The following is a 17,329-nucleotide window of genomic DNA, read 5'->3' on the forward strand; positions in this document are numbered from 1 at the left end:
CACTTTCGTGTGCAAAAAATTGCACTATTATATTGTGAATTTAGAGTCCTTTTTTCTTTTGCAAATGCGAGAAAACAGACCTTCCAGTCTCTCAATTATATATTATACAAAGCAATCCTTATAGTAATGTAAAACAATTAATAAGTAGTAAAGATAGTTACATAAAAAATAATCACTGTTCGTTTCCTGCTGAGCAATGGGCGTTTTTATTCTTGAATAATTATCTAACAATAATGTATCTAATAATAAGGTAGCAGAGTGCATTTGATTCTCTCTAAAATACAATGCTATAATTATAATATTTTCGATACAAGGATGTCTCTTGCTTCGTGCAAAACACAAGTTATAAACATGATTTTTTCTTGCAATAACATTAATTACTTTTAGTTTTCACTAAGCATACAACATAAGAATAATTATTTTTATTTATAATAATTATTTATATATATATATTTATGTACCTATATAATTGTATTATATAATATATAAAGCGAAAAGTCACGCTAATTCATGACTTATTATGTTTTAGAATAACTATTTTTATATATAGTACAATACATTACTCCACATCTTTTCTTCAAGACAAATTTTTTAAGCAATTATGTTTTAGAATTGTTCTTACATAGTACAGTACTCCATATACCTTTCCTTCAAGACCTAAGTGTTTAAGTAACTAACAATGGCTCAAGAGAAAGGAATGCAGTTGTACAGGAAATTTTTGCAACGTTTCAAATTATTTGGATGGAAGATTAACTGTGTTTCTGTATTCTGTAATTGCGTCTTGAAGTCAGTAGTCCACCAAGCCTCTGGAATAATGAAAAATGACATAATTAGCAGCGTTACAAACTTTATACAATAAATTATTACATTTATAAATTATTATAAATTGATAAAATTATTAACATTAACTTATAACTAATTTTCTTTCTATAAAATTTGATTTCTCAATCAAAAAGTGCAGGAGAGGAGACTTTACCTACTGCTCCTCGGACTCAGCGAACGAAGAGGGGAGTCTCTGTACTTTCTACGCGATTCAGTTCGACCCCGATCGCGATCATCCCGTCGATCTTTGTCTCTATCTCGCTCTCGTTCACGATCACCATCTACGTCTCGCCTCTCACGACGCATGTGATGCCTCGGACTGCGATTCGGACTTGGTGAACGTGAAAGAGAAGAACGCGTGTCGGAACTGTGGCCTTCGTAACGATGCCTTCGCTCTCTCTGCCTGTGTGAGAAGCAAAACAAGATCAATATCCATTAGCCATTCGAGCGGATGAATCTGATATGTGCACATGTCGCACAAAAAAAATAATCAAAATATTTATTTACTTTCTACGGAGTTTCAAGGACATTTCCCGAATCTCATCCTCTCGATCCTGCCTCTGTTGCTCCATCTTCTCGATTCTCAACTGCTCGGCTTTCTTGTCTGCTTTATCTGCAAGGATATGCACCTTTAGCTTTCTTCTTTTCTAATGCGTAATGATAGATTTTTCTTGTATTACGCATCAACTCACATTGCCTATTTAACAAGGCCTGCATTTTCTTTTTAAGCCGCTCCTGAGGTGTGATTTTCAATGACTGAAAGAGATTTAAACTCTTAAAGGTTTATAATTAGGGGGAATATCAATATTTTTGGCGTAATATAAGTCTAGTTTGCTATATATAAATCAATATGTACTGATAATATGTTATATTATCAGTTATAAAACATAACTGAATATACAAAAAATTTTTTGTTTCCTCTATTGAGTAACTAGTATAGAATGTGTATAGTTATAAGCAAATTAAAAAAAAAGAAAAATAATCGCAAAGTGTATATACAACTATAATTTAAATTCGTCTGATGTATTTTAGAACAACATTTTACATATCATAATAATTCATATAATTGGAAATTTTAATTTCTTTGTGGCTCGAAAAAATATGTTAGTTATAATGTTCCAAAATAATTATTAAAATAAATATCGAATAAATATCAAATAAAAAAAATATAAAATACGACGTCGATACGTCGGTATATATATATATAATACAACAACGAAAACGAGAAGCGCTTTGTTAAGGCTCCTCATTCGGCTGGTACTTATTTTTAGAGACAAGTATGTTCTGTCTTTATTCTCTGCGCGTTAAGTGACTAAGAAAGCGTTATGGTTCTTACTGACTTTGTGTCCGACACCAGAATTTGTACTTAACCCTGCTTTTGGCTTGTTCCTGAGAAGAAAAAATTAAGAGTTTAGTACGCAATAACTTTAATTATGTCATAGATAAATCAAGATCGCGCTTACGTGCTTGTGTTAATCATCGGTGTCTTCGGTGTCGTTGGATTAGATTTTTCTTCATTATCAGACAGCTCTAGTTCGAGGCTTGACGATTTTCCACGTCGACCATAATACCTATACAAGAAGAAAGGAAAAACAATAAATTTTATAATATAATATATAATATAATATATAATATAATATATAATATAATATATATATATTATATATATATACTATAATATATATGACATATTATATATATATATAAATCTAATAATATAAGTATAGAGTTTACATCAACGCTCGATGAAATCTGTATAAAATGTTTACCTTGGCAGTGCTGGCATCTTATTATCGTCGCTGCGCGATCGTTTACAGCTAGATTGACTCCTCGACCTGGATCTCGACGGAGATTTGGATCTCGAGCGAGACTTAGATCTCGATTTCGACGGCGAATACCGTTTCTTTCGATAGCTGTCCCTTGAACGACTCCTGTTGCGTGATTTAGACCTCGATCTTGACTTGGAGACGCTGCTCGAGGACGAGCTCCTCGACTTCTTCAAACGCGAACGAGATCTAGACCTCGTCTTCGATCGAGAATTGCTACGCGATCGAGATTTACTGATGCTCTTGCAGCGCGATTTGCTTCGCGTTCGTGATCGTCTAGAACGACTTCTTGTCCGGGATCTTGTGTACTTTCGAGCTCTCGAACGCGTACCTCTGGATCTAAAAGAAAAACATACAACAAATTGTAAGACACATTTATTCAATTTCTAGAAATGGATTTATCTGTGCGTTAGTGATTTTTTTCTTTCTTTCTCTCTTGCAACCACTTACCTGGAACTTATTCTGGATCTACTTCGCTTCTTGTCATACGATCTATAAGATTTAGTCCTACTAACGGAACGTGAACAACTTCTTGATCTAGATTTGGATATTTTCCTACTGACGGTCCTCTCATTGAAAGGAGGACTATCCGATCTCCGTCGTCTGAGATACGAATAATTGACTTTTCTTGAATTCGACGAAGATACATGTGACGTGCTGCCATGAGTCTCTTCCTCCCCGCCGAAGCTCGTGATATAAGTAATTTGTCCGGTATTTATAGGCGACGTAGACCGCGATCGCGATTTGGAAGAGGATTTTCTATAAGGATTGTACTCTGGGCTTTCTCTAGCTGCGTAACTGAAGAAAGAATAATACATTTATTTCTAAATATATAATTTATTATAATTTATTTACTTCTAAATATATTATTTATTTAGTATAATACATAATATATTATAATAAATAAATAATATTATAATAAATATATTAAATAAATAATATTATATTATATATAATATTATTTATTTAATATATTTATTTATTATAATATTATTTATTTATTATAATATATTATTACTGCCAGTACTGAAAATCTATAATTTACGTAAAATATATTCGAGAAAGTATAATGAATTATTGGGCATATTCCAATATTACTGCCCCAGTACTGAAAATATATAATATACGTAAATTATAGATTTTCAGTACTGGCAGTAATATCGGAACATGGGGATTACCTAGGCGGACTCATCACGCGACCTATCATTTTCTTTTCTCTAAATGCACGCCGTTCTCTACGTGAACGTCGACCCTATTTAAAATAAAAATATACATAGTTTTATTAAAGTTCATAATCGAACTATTTATATTTTAGATATTATTTTTTAAGTTCAAAAAGTTGAAGATTTTAAAATGATATATTTCAGAAATCAGAAGACACAACATAATTTAGGACTCTATGCATTATATAAAAAGTAAATTTCTATATTTGAATTAATATAATCATTTACCGAATACATAGCTTTCTCCTCTTCTTGCTTTCGAGCTTGTCGCAAGGTTTCAGCTTCTTCAAAATCTTGTGTTAAAAAGCTAAAGTAATCAGCGCCTAAAAGTCCATATTTTTGAGCTACCAGATTCATTTCGTGCGCCTGAGATGGTTCTATTTGAGATACGTCCACGCATATATCTAATAGGATTAATAAAGTCATATTAGAAAAAAAATTCTTTCTTTCTCCTTATATTGCTTCAAAAAATACATTAAAATGTAAGATAAAATAATTATACCTAAATCTATATCGCTATCTTCATCATCTCCCTTTTCCTCCGATATCACTGGATCTCCCGATTTTACTGGCTCGGGTATCGGTTCTTCCGTTTCGTAATTATAGCCAATAGCAGCATTATTAGCAGACTTCCTCTTATCCTTTGCGGCATCTAACTTTGTGGATGAACCAAATTGCTCTTCCAAATGTATCTGATGAAGAAACTTCTCCTCAGTCACTGAACAGAAAGACATTTAATTAGAGACACGAGAAAAATTCAGAAAATCTCACATAACAGGAAGGACAAGCAACTTACCACCTAGAAATTCATTTTGTACGATTATACGATAGCGTTCATAGTTGATATGTCTATCTTCACTCGTCAGAGCAATATCAACATCAATGGTGTCAGGTGCCTCTGGTATCCAATCGAGATGTGCCCGTACATCAAAACGATCTATGAGATTGTCATCATTGTTCTGCCATGGCATCCTATTAAATAAAATGAAATAAACTTTCTTCATTCGATATCAACAAGTACAATCAATTGTGTCGCAAAACTCACATGTTCGCAGGACTAGCACCTGCAGCAGCTATTGCTGGATCCAGATATATCTTGCAGGGTCTGCCATGTAGCTGAAGAAATTGCGTAGGATCTGATTTCTAAACAAGCACAAAAATACTCAATTACAATACAAGTCTGAACGATATTTCGCTGTTGATTCAATTTTAAACATAAAAAAACATCACAGAGCAAAGAGGGAAGAAGAAAGAGAGGACACTACAAAAAAAAATTTTTTTTTTTTTTTGTGTAAACTAATCTACTATATTGAAACATATGAAGAGGAGATATTTTCTGCAAGAAAAAATTATTTTCGCCGTAATAAATTATACAAGGGAGGCGATTTGTCACACATCTCGGAAGCCTGTCTTTATCCTTACAATTTTCTCGTAATAGTCCCGTCTACGTTCGGCTCTGCGACGATAATCGACCAGCATGCCGCGGATCTTCTTCTCCTGCTTGCGTGCCTCGTGCCACATTCTGCCGCCCGTCTTCTTCACGGAGAAGCTCATTTTCCACCAGAGAGGATCAATTTCACGCGACTAGCTCGATGCAAATGCCATTCGTCCGCCTAAGATACGCTAAAAAATTGAAGCACTATAATAATTGACAAGCTTTCTTATCCCGCGAAATGGAGTAAATGGACATCCTTATGGCTGTGGAAAGCTGCACTAGTGATCTCTTTCGGAATCGATGAGAATTGTTACACTTTAACTCGCGAATCATTTTGATAACGTCGTGATCAATTATTGATTTTTTTTTAATTTTAATTAAATTCTATTTAAAGTTTGATTAAATTATATATTTATAAAATTACTTATGTATATATAATTAAAATAAATATTAAGAATTATTAAAAATTATAAAAAATATTCTATAATTATAAAGAAAGAATTATAAAAAAAATTAATTAATATATGTGCTATACTATACCATAATAATAAAAATATATCAATAGTATTTGACATTTTTAATGATTTCTATTATCTGAATTAAAATAAAATGGCCAAAAAATTATCTAGATAAAGTAATTTCTTCCTTATATATATATTTTTACTTAGATTATCAAAGTAATCTATATATATTATCTCCATCACTAATTTTAAATTAAAAAAAGTATTATTTTCCTCAAATTCTTTTTCAAGATAACAGTTTAATATACATGAATGTAAATATATGCTAAATTTTAAAATATTTCCACTCTTTTATATCATCTTTTAATTGTAATAAGCAAAAAATATATGTATGAAAAATTAAACTCGTCAAAATTGCTTTTAAAAGTCATGTTCAAGAATATTTATATTATATATTTTTTCTCATTTATATTTTGCAGAATATTGCCTCTCTCTTGCACACTATTTTGCACATCTTTATTTAATTGAATAAAAAGTTAAAGATATTTCAAACATATATGTGTGCATATATAATGTGTATTATTTTTTACGCAATTTTTTCATATTAAAAAAAGGATGCGGATGCTATAAATATATGGCAGAAGAAGGTAACAGCAAAAGGTGAAGATGTTTTTGTTTATTATTAACCTTATGTAATATCATTTCAAATTTTCAATTACATTATTATATATATAATAATAATTATAATAATCATCATAATAATGTTATGACAATGTATACACGTTAGATACAAGTTCATTTTCCTTCATCTGGTATAGAGTTTTTGTTAATTATTTTTTTTTTTCATCTTAATAAATCGGTTTTTTTGTTTTCTCCTTTCTCTCTTTCTTTCACACACACATACATACATACATACATACATACATACATACATACAAACGTACATATCCGCATCCACATATACACATTTCTCTCTTTCTCTCTCTCTCGCTCGCTCTCTGCGTTCATTATTCCTTATATTCTTTTTTGTCCCGATTGTGGTGCATGTCATCGCGCCGAAAAACGAGACATCATCGAGACATCATCTCATCACATCACATCACCTCTCGCATACTTAATTCTCAAAGGACGCTCGCACATCGCCTCTCAGGCGCATCAGTCATATTATAGTTATATTTGTTTCTGAACACAATGCTTTTACACATGACGTTAGGAAACTTAAGTTACTTTACTTCCCCGCCGCGAAAACATGTTCCAAAGAATCTGAGAAGAAATTAAGATTCGCACGAGCGCGACTTTTTCAAAGACCGCTCGTATAAACACATACATATGTATACATACATACATATATTGTACTGGAGATATATTATAAATATTTTCCTTACGTTAAAATACAAAATTGTCAAAACAATACATACAGAAGAAAGATTCGTCATATATTTTGGGATGTACAATGGATTTGTATATATTATTAAATTATTTAAAAAAAAAACAGGCACATGTGTAACAGTGTAACGTGTTTATATATATAAAGCATTGAATTTTTATATTTATAATTACGAAATTATAATCAACGAATAAAGAGAAACATACAAGGAAAATGCGATTTGACAAAGTTACATCGAGATGATTAAGAAAATCCGTCGAAGATTGCATTACAAATTATACAGTAAAAAATTTCGCGAACAATCAACAAAATTATGTATCACATATGCATGCCTTGGACCAAGATACATAATTAAGATAGATATTATTATTTAGTATATTGTTTTTTTTTACATCATTATTCTAATCGCAATGATTTCTTTTACATGAAAGAAAAAATATATATATGTGTACATATGTACTCGAAATGCAGCGAAATAAATTATTTGGAACATGAATCGCAGCCGGCTCTTACGTTATTAAATGTATACATCTCTGCTGTCTGTTAATTGGCTTAAATACTTTGCATTTTTTGCGACAGTTGTTGAGTGAACAAAATTCACATTTCAAGATACGGTGATTCTCGAAAAATAAAACGCGCATACATACTTCGGAAAAAGCGAAAGGAAAATCTTAAGGGAAGTTTATTGTTGTTTTTTTCGTTCTGTTCATATTGCGGGCCTTTTTTTCATATAGACTACTAAACATACGCTTAAAACGCATTTCATCGCGATAAATAAATTCGTATAGCCACGCTCATTACGCTTCGACATTTCTCGAGGACTTGCTTGACTTTTCTCGTTTAAAATGCCCTATTCTCCGAGAATCGTGGCTTTCCTCCGGGATCACTCTACGAAAAAAAATTGTCTAAATTTATCGTCGCTTAATCGCGCTTAATAGTCTCGCATCGTTATCTCTCAATCGATGACTTTGTTTCTCTACACAGGTGTGTGTAAAAAAGAGAAAGAAAGTAATTATTCTAAATCAACAATTGTCCAAAGCACGCAAGAGCTATACTATTTACTAAACGTGACGCTGTGTCCAGGAGTTCGTCCTAGAAATTGTGTATATCCTTGATTTAGCTGAAGAAGAGAGACCGGTATTTATCATCCTTGTATGTGTATATATCGGAATTTTCTATATATATATATATGTATATATTTTATACAGAATGTCCCAAAAGTGTCCTGCAACAGTCAAATATCTCAAAGGCTTCTTAAAAAAAAAATTGTTTTAAATATAAAAGTTATAGGGCTTTAAGTGGCGCATTAAATAGTAATATTAGTGTAATTATAAATAGTATTGTTAAGGCCATGTAAAATTTACTTTGAAATTTTTTAATGGAAACCCCTATTTTGGATTGCACATTCTTGTATCTTTATCTCAAGAGCTTTTCAAAACACTATGATAAAGTATTTTTTCATTCGATACTTCTCGAATTATAATGCTTTGAAGTTTACAGTATTTTGACATAAAATACAAAATATCTTGTAAATTATTTAGTTTTCGGTAATCTTATCTTAATACTTTTATGCATAAAATAATTAGACAAATCAATTGGTGTAAAGAAAACGCAGTTATTTTTAAGAAAATGTATACCATTTGCAACATTTTTTCTTAAAAACAATTATGCGTTTTCTTTACATCAATTGATTGGTCTCATTATTCTGTGCATAAAAGTATTCAGATAAGATTACCGAAAACTGAATATTTTACAAGATATTTTGTATTTTATGTCAAAAAATATTGTATCCTTCAAGCCTCATAAAATACTTAAATACTTAAATACTTTTCATAGAAAAATACTTAAATACTCAAATACTTTTCATAGAAAAATACTTAATGGAAAAACACTTTATTATAGTGTTTTGAAAAGCTCTTAAGATAAACTACATGAACATGTAATCAAAAATAGGGGTTTCTATTTAAAAATTTCAAATTGAATTATACGTGGCTTAACAATGCTATTTATAGTCATACTATTATTACTACTTAACGCGCTACACTTAAACACTATTTTTATTTAAAACATTTTTCTTAAAAAGCCTTTCTTTTCAAAATATTTAACTGTTGCAGGACTTTTGGGATATCCTGCATATAATTATATATGTGTGTGTGTGTGTATGTGTACGAACCATCCAAGGATTATCTTACAGATGGATATCCTATCACGGAGCAAAGTCAGGCGAACGAGATTCAAGATCTCTATCTCTCTCTTTCTCTCTGGATGATAAAAAATAGTTCCTGTACAGCTTTGAAAATACGATCGCGTTCGAATAATATTATGAACACTATTGTTTGTTTTTGGAACTTGTTGAGCACAGCGTCAGGTTTGTAATCATTCGGAATTCGGAAGAGGGCTCGTGCGTTGTGTGATATCATACACGCGACATTATCTATATCTTAGCGTACTGATTTTTGCCGTTCAACAGGATATTCTCTCGCGAGGAAACGCTTGGAATTTGTCACAGAAAATTCCGAGTGTTTTTCTTTTATTTCGTTTCGTTCTCTCTCACTCTCTCACTCTCTCTTTCTCTCACTCTCTCTCTACACCCTAATAAATCATATTATCCTGTACAACTTTTTTTTTCAACTGCTGAAATTATATGAAAAAGGTATCGTTGAGGTAAGGTGCGCGACATATTCCGTTTTTTAAGTTTTGGATAATTTTTTGCAGAGTTTTTTCCGCTTGTGTTTAACCATATTTATTATGTCACAGTGAACCTTTCTATCTATTTTTATTTATTTTTTTTTAAGCATTGCTTCCGAGCTATCTAATCACAACACAGACTCATTACGATTCTTTGAATTTTTAACGTAGGTATCTTATAAGCACTGTGATTGCCGTAAATCTCGATGCGATATAAAAAACATTTATGATACAGGTTCGTAAGGGCATCATCGTATTTCCTATTTGTCCGTCGGAGAGATTTACATTATTAGGTATTGTTAGAAAATTTGTTTTCGCTCTTTCGGTAAACTTAAGTATAAATTCGAGTATAACAAACCCTCAACATCTTCTGTTAGTTGCAATATATAGAATGCGCGCGTGTGCATATTATCCTTGTTTAAAAACGTATCCGCAAATTCATTTCATCTCTGTGTTGTTGCAGGTGTGTATAAAAATATACAAATCATTCGAAAGGCCGCATGAAGAAAATGATTCTTAGCAGATCGAATGGCTTGTGAAACTCGTTAGACTTTTCTCAGCTCTACTCGAAAAAGTATTTTATATTTTCTCTCATATATATATTTACAACTAATACAAGAAAAATTCAAAAATCTAAACTTCACAGTGAGACTCTCTCATTATTTTACTTTTCCAGAAAATACATCGTAAGAATCCTCTTGGTCGTCTAATAATACCTTTTTCTTTTTTCGTTTTTTCTTCTTTTTCGTTTTTTTGGCCAAGCTCTTTTTTGACAACACGGTGCTTTAATTTAATTTAATTTAAGCCGCCGCTATCTACGCGTTAAAATTTATTGTATAAAAAAAAAAAAAGAAAGAAAAAGATATATAGCAATTAAAACGTTAAAGATGACGGATTGGAAATTATACATGCAGCTTTATTTTTTTTTTCTTACGGGAGACCTTTCATAAAACAATTAAAATTAGATCTAGATTGTCCTAAAGTAGCTACACAGTAAATCGATACGATCCGTCAACAAAATGATTACGCGTTTGTTTGTCCTATGTATAATATAATAAACGACATACAGATAAATTATTATCTAAATCTCTTATACAAGTCTCCATAGAGCATTCTTTTTCTTTTTCTTTCGTATATATATGGAAGTATAAAAAGCCGCAATTATATAAAATATATTTCGTAAACGGATTTAAGTATTTTCACATTTTTCTTTTCTTGTTTTTTTTCTTTTGCTATCGTGATTACGAAAAAAGCAACATGCATAATTCTTTAAGATTTCTTTCTCTTTACAGCGTTATGTTTATTATAATTTCTATTAAAAATGTCGTACTCTTTTTTATTCTCTTCCTTTTCTTTCATAACACATCTGAGTTGTGTGTAGAGGGATTTATTACGGTTGCATTTTAAAATGGTCTGCCTTCAGGTACTATGCTACATTTTTACAATTGGTAGTTTTCACAACGAAACGTGTTGACAATAAGAAAGAAACTTGTAATTTCTTCTAACTTTTGTTCGTCATCTAGTCTCTCTCTTACAATACATAAATGATGAAAGGGATTGTACAGTTTAACTAAGATTTTAAAAAAAAAAAAAGTATTTATGGCCGAATAAAAATCAAGTCTTGCAATAGAGGGCTAATATAATCGATGACATAAGCGCAACGACCTTACATATCGGAGCAAAACGGCAAAAATCAATGACGATTAGCGTTTGGAAACGTATGCATGTGAGAGTATACGCGCGTATTTTGTTTATTATAAAGTATCTAGATTTCTCGTATGATTATATTCCATTCTTGATTGATCTTACGTGTATGCTGTTTTTTAACTTTCTTATTACTGTTTATTTTTTCTTTATGTATAAATATGTAATTGTTGTTAAGCCGCGCAAACCCCGCGTTTGTTTAAAGTCCTTGCTCAACAACAAACTGACGTTCGCAACTTGCATCCTCGTGTGTCTTTCATTAAAGTAAATAAAATGGTCGAGTTTACATTGTCTCGTGTATATAAGTGTATGTATATGCATATGTGGGTGGATGTATGTGTTTACCTCCTCGCACACTTAAAAGCTAAATCCTAAAGCTGCACTCTTATCATTCATTCTAAGTGTATTGTACAAATAACTAGCAGTCGACGCGACTGACTGTTTGCTCGCAAGTACTTGCTAAACCGTTTACATCCGTGACATCGTGTATAAAACTCTATTGGAGTACATGCTTACATTGGTAATATTCTTACTTTTTCCTCTTCTTTTATTTTTTTTCTTTTACGCGGTAATAATAATAATAATTATCACTTTTTCGCTCTCTAGGCCACACAGTTTGATTGCCGAAAGTTTTCCTCAGCTCAGAGTCGTTTTCGCTCAGAAAAAAACTGCTCGGAGTGTTCGTGGAAATCGGGCAGGACCCGAGAGGCCAGCTGGGTTCATCCTCACTAGACCATCTTACCGTCTGTCCATGCTCGAAGGCTTTCGTCAATCATCCGTGTTAGACACGTAGTAATATATGCACGCTCAATGTAGGGCCAGTCAGCTCGATAAAAGATACGAAAATACAGCAACGTAACAGAAATAGAGGTTTCCCTCTCCCACGTTCTTTCCCTTCTCTTCTCTTTCTCTCGCGTGTTCTCTTTTCTACTTTATTCATTCTTCATACAGTCGTTATCGCCGCCGAGCTTAGAGTAAACTTCTTAATCTCAGAGAGAGATTTGGGCTTTGTTTGACCTGCGTTTAATGTGTCTCGTGGATTTTTTTTTCCCTGTGTTAGGTAATTTTCGTCTGTATTTTTCAGAGAATTGTTCAGCCAAACCAACGTGTGTCCGAAAAATTTGTTGAATTCTCACTGTCGAAGTTAATCGCTGATCGCGAAAACACTGATGTGCTTCTTTTTTTTTTGTTTTCTTTTTGGCTATGTGCTTCGGAGAACGACGTTTGAAAGCCATTCCTTTCCTTCTTCCCTCTTTCCTCGTCTACGACAGCAATACATACCGTAGACGAATGTTCAAAGTACGCCGCGATCTCTATATCCGGTATGATATAAATCAGCTAAATCGCCTTCCTCTTCCATCTTCGGTCTTGCAATTGCCTAATACAATAATCAGCCGTATTGTCCACTTCTACTTCACCTCCTCAGTGAATAGCGACCGGGCTCTGTTGGACGCAGACGCCGACCATCGGGCTGTCCTCTCTCTCCGCTGGATCTCGTTGGTTCCCGGTCGACACCGTCGACGGTTGTCTGACCATCCCATGAGCGTCGGCGGTCGAGTAGCCGTAGTTGTAGAAGTTCTGCTGCTGAATCATCGGCGAGGTCATCATCGCGGGCAGATGGGGTATATTGGGAAGAATTAGGCTATTGTACGATCCAAGGGAGCTCTGTATCAGGGAGCTGTCCATGGATGTCGATTGCATGGACGTCGTCATCGGGGCTGACGACGCGGCCGCCCCGGCCGATGTCGATGGGTGGTAGCCCGTTGTTATGACACGCCGACCGCCCGTGTGACGGGGCGAGGACTCGCAGTCCATGGGTTGATAACCGCCACCAGGGAGACTCGACGCCTGTATCTGCTGCAGACTGCTGCTGCTGCCGCTGCCGCCCTGTCCCGACATGGTTACCAGTCCTGGGACATCGAAAGAGAGAAACGTTAATTTGACGGGTCGAGCATAAAATCTTTCATATATATATATATATATATATATATATATATATATATGTATATATATATATATATACATATATATGTATACACTAATGCCATAATCATCCACGCAAACCGCTCTAGCTCTTACAATTGAATAATCACTAATGGGAATAAAGAGAAATAAAATGTCAAACGTCTACAGGGACATGTTTGCAGGCAATAATCTCCACCGCGCCTTTCCTTCGCGCATATTTCCTAAATGACTCTCCGAGATAATGCTTTCTTTCTTTAAATACAGAGATCGTATGCTAAAATATTAAATTGCAAAAATACTCTCTATTACAATTTCTTCTTCCTTCTTATTTTATACAGCCGATAAGAATTTACTATAACTCGTAATTACAAATTTGTTACGATCTTAACTCCTACGATGCGTTTTATTTGCTGCAAAATATATGCGCTTATGGAATATAATTGACATCTCGTTCGTATTATTAATTATATCATATACAGAATGTCCCAAAAGTCCTGCAACAATTAAGTATTTCGAAAACAAAGCATTTATGAGAAAAATGTTTCATGTTTCAAATAAAAATTGTAGAGCTTTAAGTGCATTAAATAGTAATATTAGTATGCCTATAAAACACATAAAATTCACTTTGAAATTTTTAAATAAAAACCCCTATTTTTGATTACATATTCATGTAGCTTAAGAGCTTTACAAGATACTATAATAAAGTTTTTTTCGAGTTATGATGAGGCTTGAAAGATACAGAATGAAAAAATACTTTATTATAGTGTTTTGAAAAGCTCTCGAGATAAAGCTACAAGAATGTGCAATCCAAAATATAATCACACTGACATTATTATTTAATGCGCCACTTAAAGTCCTACAATTTTTATTTAAAACATTTTTTTTTAAAGCCTTTGTTTTCGAGATGTTTGACTGTTGCAGGACTTTTGGGACAGCCTGTATATTACAGTATTTAAGAAAACACGGATTCTTTGATTTATTCATCCTTTATATAATCATATAATCGCGATGCAGCGTGATCTTTTATCTTAATTATGTACGTAATAGTCGATGTGCAATTGGGAACATATTAGCACAAACTTAAAAAGAGGAATTTATGATAAATATACATATATGTATATATGTATATATATAAAAGTATAAATATATATATATATATATATATATATATATATATATATATATTACTGAGACGGACAAGACTTATTATTCACAAAAAAACGTCACTATTTCATGTCCCATTTACAGCACTGCACTTGATAAAGTGCACAATGTAAGCAGCTAAAGCATGCATAACAAAACTAGAAGACAATGATGTGACTTTTCTACAAAACAGAAATTCGCAATTAACACAGAGATGCAATTTACTTTCAGTTGGAATATGTTCTGCAGTCGTGATAATAAAACATCCATCATCTCCGACATAATATTCAATGTAACAACGATCATCATCATTAAGTTAATTCGCTTTCGATCATCATCGGCGAAAGCAAAACGATATAGGAAAAGAGAAACATATTCCAGCAGTCACACACGATGTTCTTTATCCTTTTATTTTTTTGTCCTTGTATGTTCTAAGATATTGTCATCAAAAAGGACTGTCTTATATGTAATAAAACGAATGATCGACCTCGTATATATATAAGTGGACACTATATATAAGTATTGTATCAAATACATTGTGTTAATAAAAATTAGAGATGACACGGGCTACAAAGCAACGTCAATCCGTGTCTCTCAAGAGGGAATTGTAGTCTTTTCAAACAAGCAAAGGCTTCGCGCAATACATCCGAGGCCAGGATATATGATTATTAGGGACATCGTTAATCTTTTAGCGTGTGTATCTGTATCGTGTATCGTGTGTATGTGTTTGTTAGTGTGTAGGATCGTTTGTTAGACAGAACTTACTTATGTTAGTAAGTAAGATTAGGGTTGGGGCCTAGGACAGGTCGTCGCCGCCCCGCGGATACGACAGTCATCGAGCCACGTATTGTCCCCCCATCATATCTACGGGCAACAACAAGTATCGTTTAGTTTGCGCAGAAAATAAAAATTATTAAAAAAAAATAATAATAAAAAAATAAAAAAGATAGAGGGAAGAATCAATCGCGAAATTCGTCGTTCATTCATACATTATCGAAACGTAGCCTAATATGCTAATTCTGATTTTCGAGGAGAACACTAATGTAAGAATATCTCACTTCACGAAAATGTGTATATGTGTATATAGAGGATAGATAATTAATAGAGATGGAAAATTTATTTTCTGCACAAATCAAAACCTTCCTAAACTCTCAATATAAAATACAACTGTCCGTCCTGAGTTTCTGTTTATATCTACCTGGTGCTCAATTATTCAGAAATGGTCAATAAGTTCAGCTCAGAGGTATCATTAGCCACAATCAAACGTTTGTATTTTTCTGTCTTAAATCGTTTGTAAGAACGGTGGAAATTCCTGTAAGCAACTGTCAAAAGACTTTATTGCAGCCTGAACAAAATATGTAATTGCAGTTAAATATTTATTTATTTATTTTTTAAGATATCTGCCTCTTTTTTATATTGTTACATTTTTATACAACATTATTTATCAATAGTGGGCAGTAAAAATTGCAAAGTTTCTTTCTGCATCGGCGTTCGCGTTTTCCGGCTCAGAGAAAAAACTGTGGATTAAATGTATCATCGGGCAATCAAATATGATATTAATAATGAATGATGAATGAAATCAAGCGACATAGAGCCATACTTTGATAAGTAAGATCATGTTTCTCGCTGCAATTAATCGTTTAACGTACAGTTATCGTGACATAATGCAAATCTGACATGTTTTCAACTTTAACACATTTAGAGAGTAGTTTGTTGTTCGAATCGATACCAAACGCGGAAATATACAGGGTGTCCCAAAAGTCAAATATCTCGAAAACAAAGACTTTGAAAAAAATGTTTCAAATAAAAGTTGTAGGGCTTTAAGTGGCGCATTAAATAGTAATATTATTATGAACAAAGCTATTTATAATCACACTAATATTACTATTAAATGCGCTACTTAAAGCCCTACAACTTTTATTTGAAACATTTATCTCAAAAAGCCTTTATTTTCGAGATATTTAACTGTTGCAGGACTTTTGGGACACCCTGTGTATATGGAGAAACAGCGCGGTATGTAACAAGGTTGAAAACTTGCCAGAGTCTCGAAGAAACTCAGATGTGAAGCACACAAATGCGTAAATCGGATTACTTCTCTCCTCTATGTTACACAATGATTCGGCGAAATCGAACGGTGCCGCGTGACAGTGAACGACTCACCATGATCCTGGCTCATCGACACCACCGCCGGACTCGTGCTCGCGCTATTGGCAGCAGCGACATTCGTGTTGGTCCCCTCGTCGGCCGTCCTCTTAAAGAAGTTGTGTTGGAGCGCGTAATACGGCGTCACCCTCGTCTTCGGATCGAAGTCCAACATCCGTACGATTAGGTCTTTGAACTTGAGATAGTCGGACATCGAGTGACCGGGTTCACCTATCCTCCTACCGCCGGGGCCGCCGCTCTCAACACCTAGAATATCGTGTAAGCGCCTCGTGCCGGGAGGTTTGTATTTTTTACCATCCTTGGACTTTTTCAGCACGTACGAGCCATCCGTGGGGACTTTGTCAAAGTACTTCCGCGCCTTGTGCGCTTGGTCCAATATATGTTTTGGCGGCATCCCTAGTACTTCTACGATTTTGTTCATTTGATCGACCTGCAAATCATACGGAGTCTCTTTATACTGCCAAACGGAGATTTAGCTCGTTCACAAGTTAATATATGTGGCCGTAAACTCC

At 33.5% G+C, this 17,329-nt stretch overlaps 2 protein-coding genes across 5 annotated transcripts in view; both read right to left on the reverse strand.

The window, feature by feature from the left end:
• Positions 1–182: 182 nt before the first annotated feature.
• LOC145941803 (CLK4-associating serine/arginine rich protein) lies at positions 183–5,587 on the reverse strand. Of its 2 annotated transcripts, XM_083048120.1 has the most exons (14): positions 5,294–5,587; positions 4,917–5,014; positions 4,668–4,843; positions 4,374–4,589; positions 4,100–4,275; positions 3,827–3,900; positions 3,099–3,446; positions 2,592–2,987; positions 2,286–2,393; positions 2,163–2,211; positions 1,515–1,578; positions 1,330–1,435; positions 977–1,225; positions 183–806 (listed from the first exon to the last, which is right to left on the reverse strand). In XM_083048120.1, the coding sequence occupies exons 1-14, from the start codon at positions 5,423–5,425 to the stop codon at positions 788–790; spliced, it is 2,211 nt and encodes a 736-aa protein (XP_082904246.1). In that variant the 5' UTR covers positions 5,426–5,587; the 3' UTR covers positions 183–787. The 2 variants fall into 2 exon arrangements, with proteins under 2 accessions (XP_082904246.1, XP_082904247.1); XM_083048121.1 differs by lacking the exons at positions 183–806; positions 977–1,225 and having other exon boundaries at positions 2,159–2,211.
• A 1,079-nt stretch (positions 5,588–6,666) lies between these two features.
• Mnb (minibrain) overlaps positions 6,667–17,329 on the reverse strand; it is a 96,465-nt gene continuing 85,802 nt past the window's right edge. For 2 of the 3 annotated variants that reach the window (XM_083048770.1, XM_083048771.1), the window contains exons 8-9: positions 16,815–17,247; positions 6,667–13,456 (exon numbers count right to left, since the gene is read on the reverse strand). In XM_083048770.1, coding sequence (XP_082904896.1) covers positions 12,969–13,456; positions 16,815–17,247 — 921 coding nt within the window. In that variant the 3' untranslated portion in view covers positions 6,667–12,968. Of the gene's footprint in view, positions 13,457–15,852; positions 15,977–16,814; positions 17,248–17,329 lie in introns of all 3 variants that reach the window. The other variant, XM_083048772.1, reaches the window with a different exon arrangement.

This window comes from Prenolepis imparis, unplaced genomic scaffold, assembly GCF_030444845.1.
Source record: "Prenolepis imparis isolate NDT839.2.m4 unplaced genomic scaffold, iyPreImpa1.0 SCAF_10, whole genome shotgun sequence".
In the NCBI taxonomy this organism is placed as follows: Eukaryota; Metazoa; Arthropoda; class Insecta; order Hymenoptera; family Formicidae; genus Prenolepis; species Prenolepis imparis.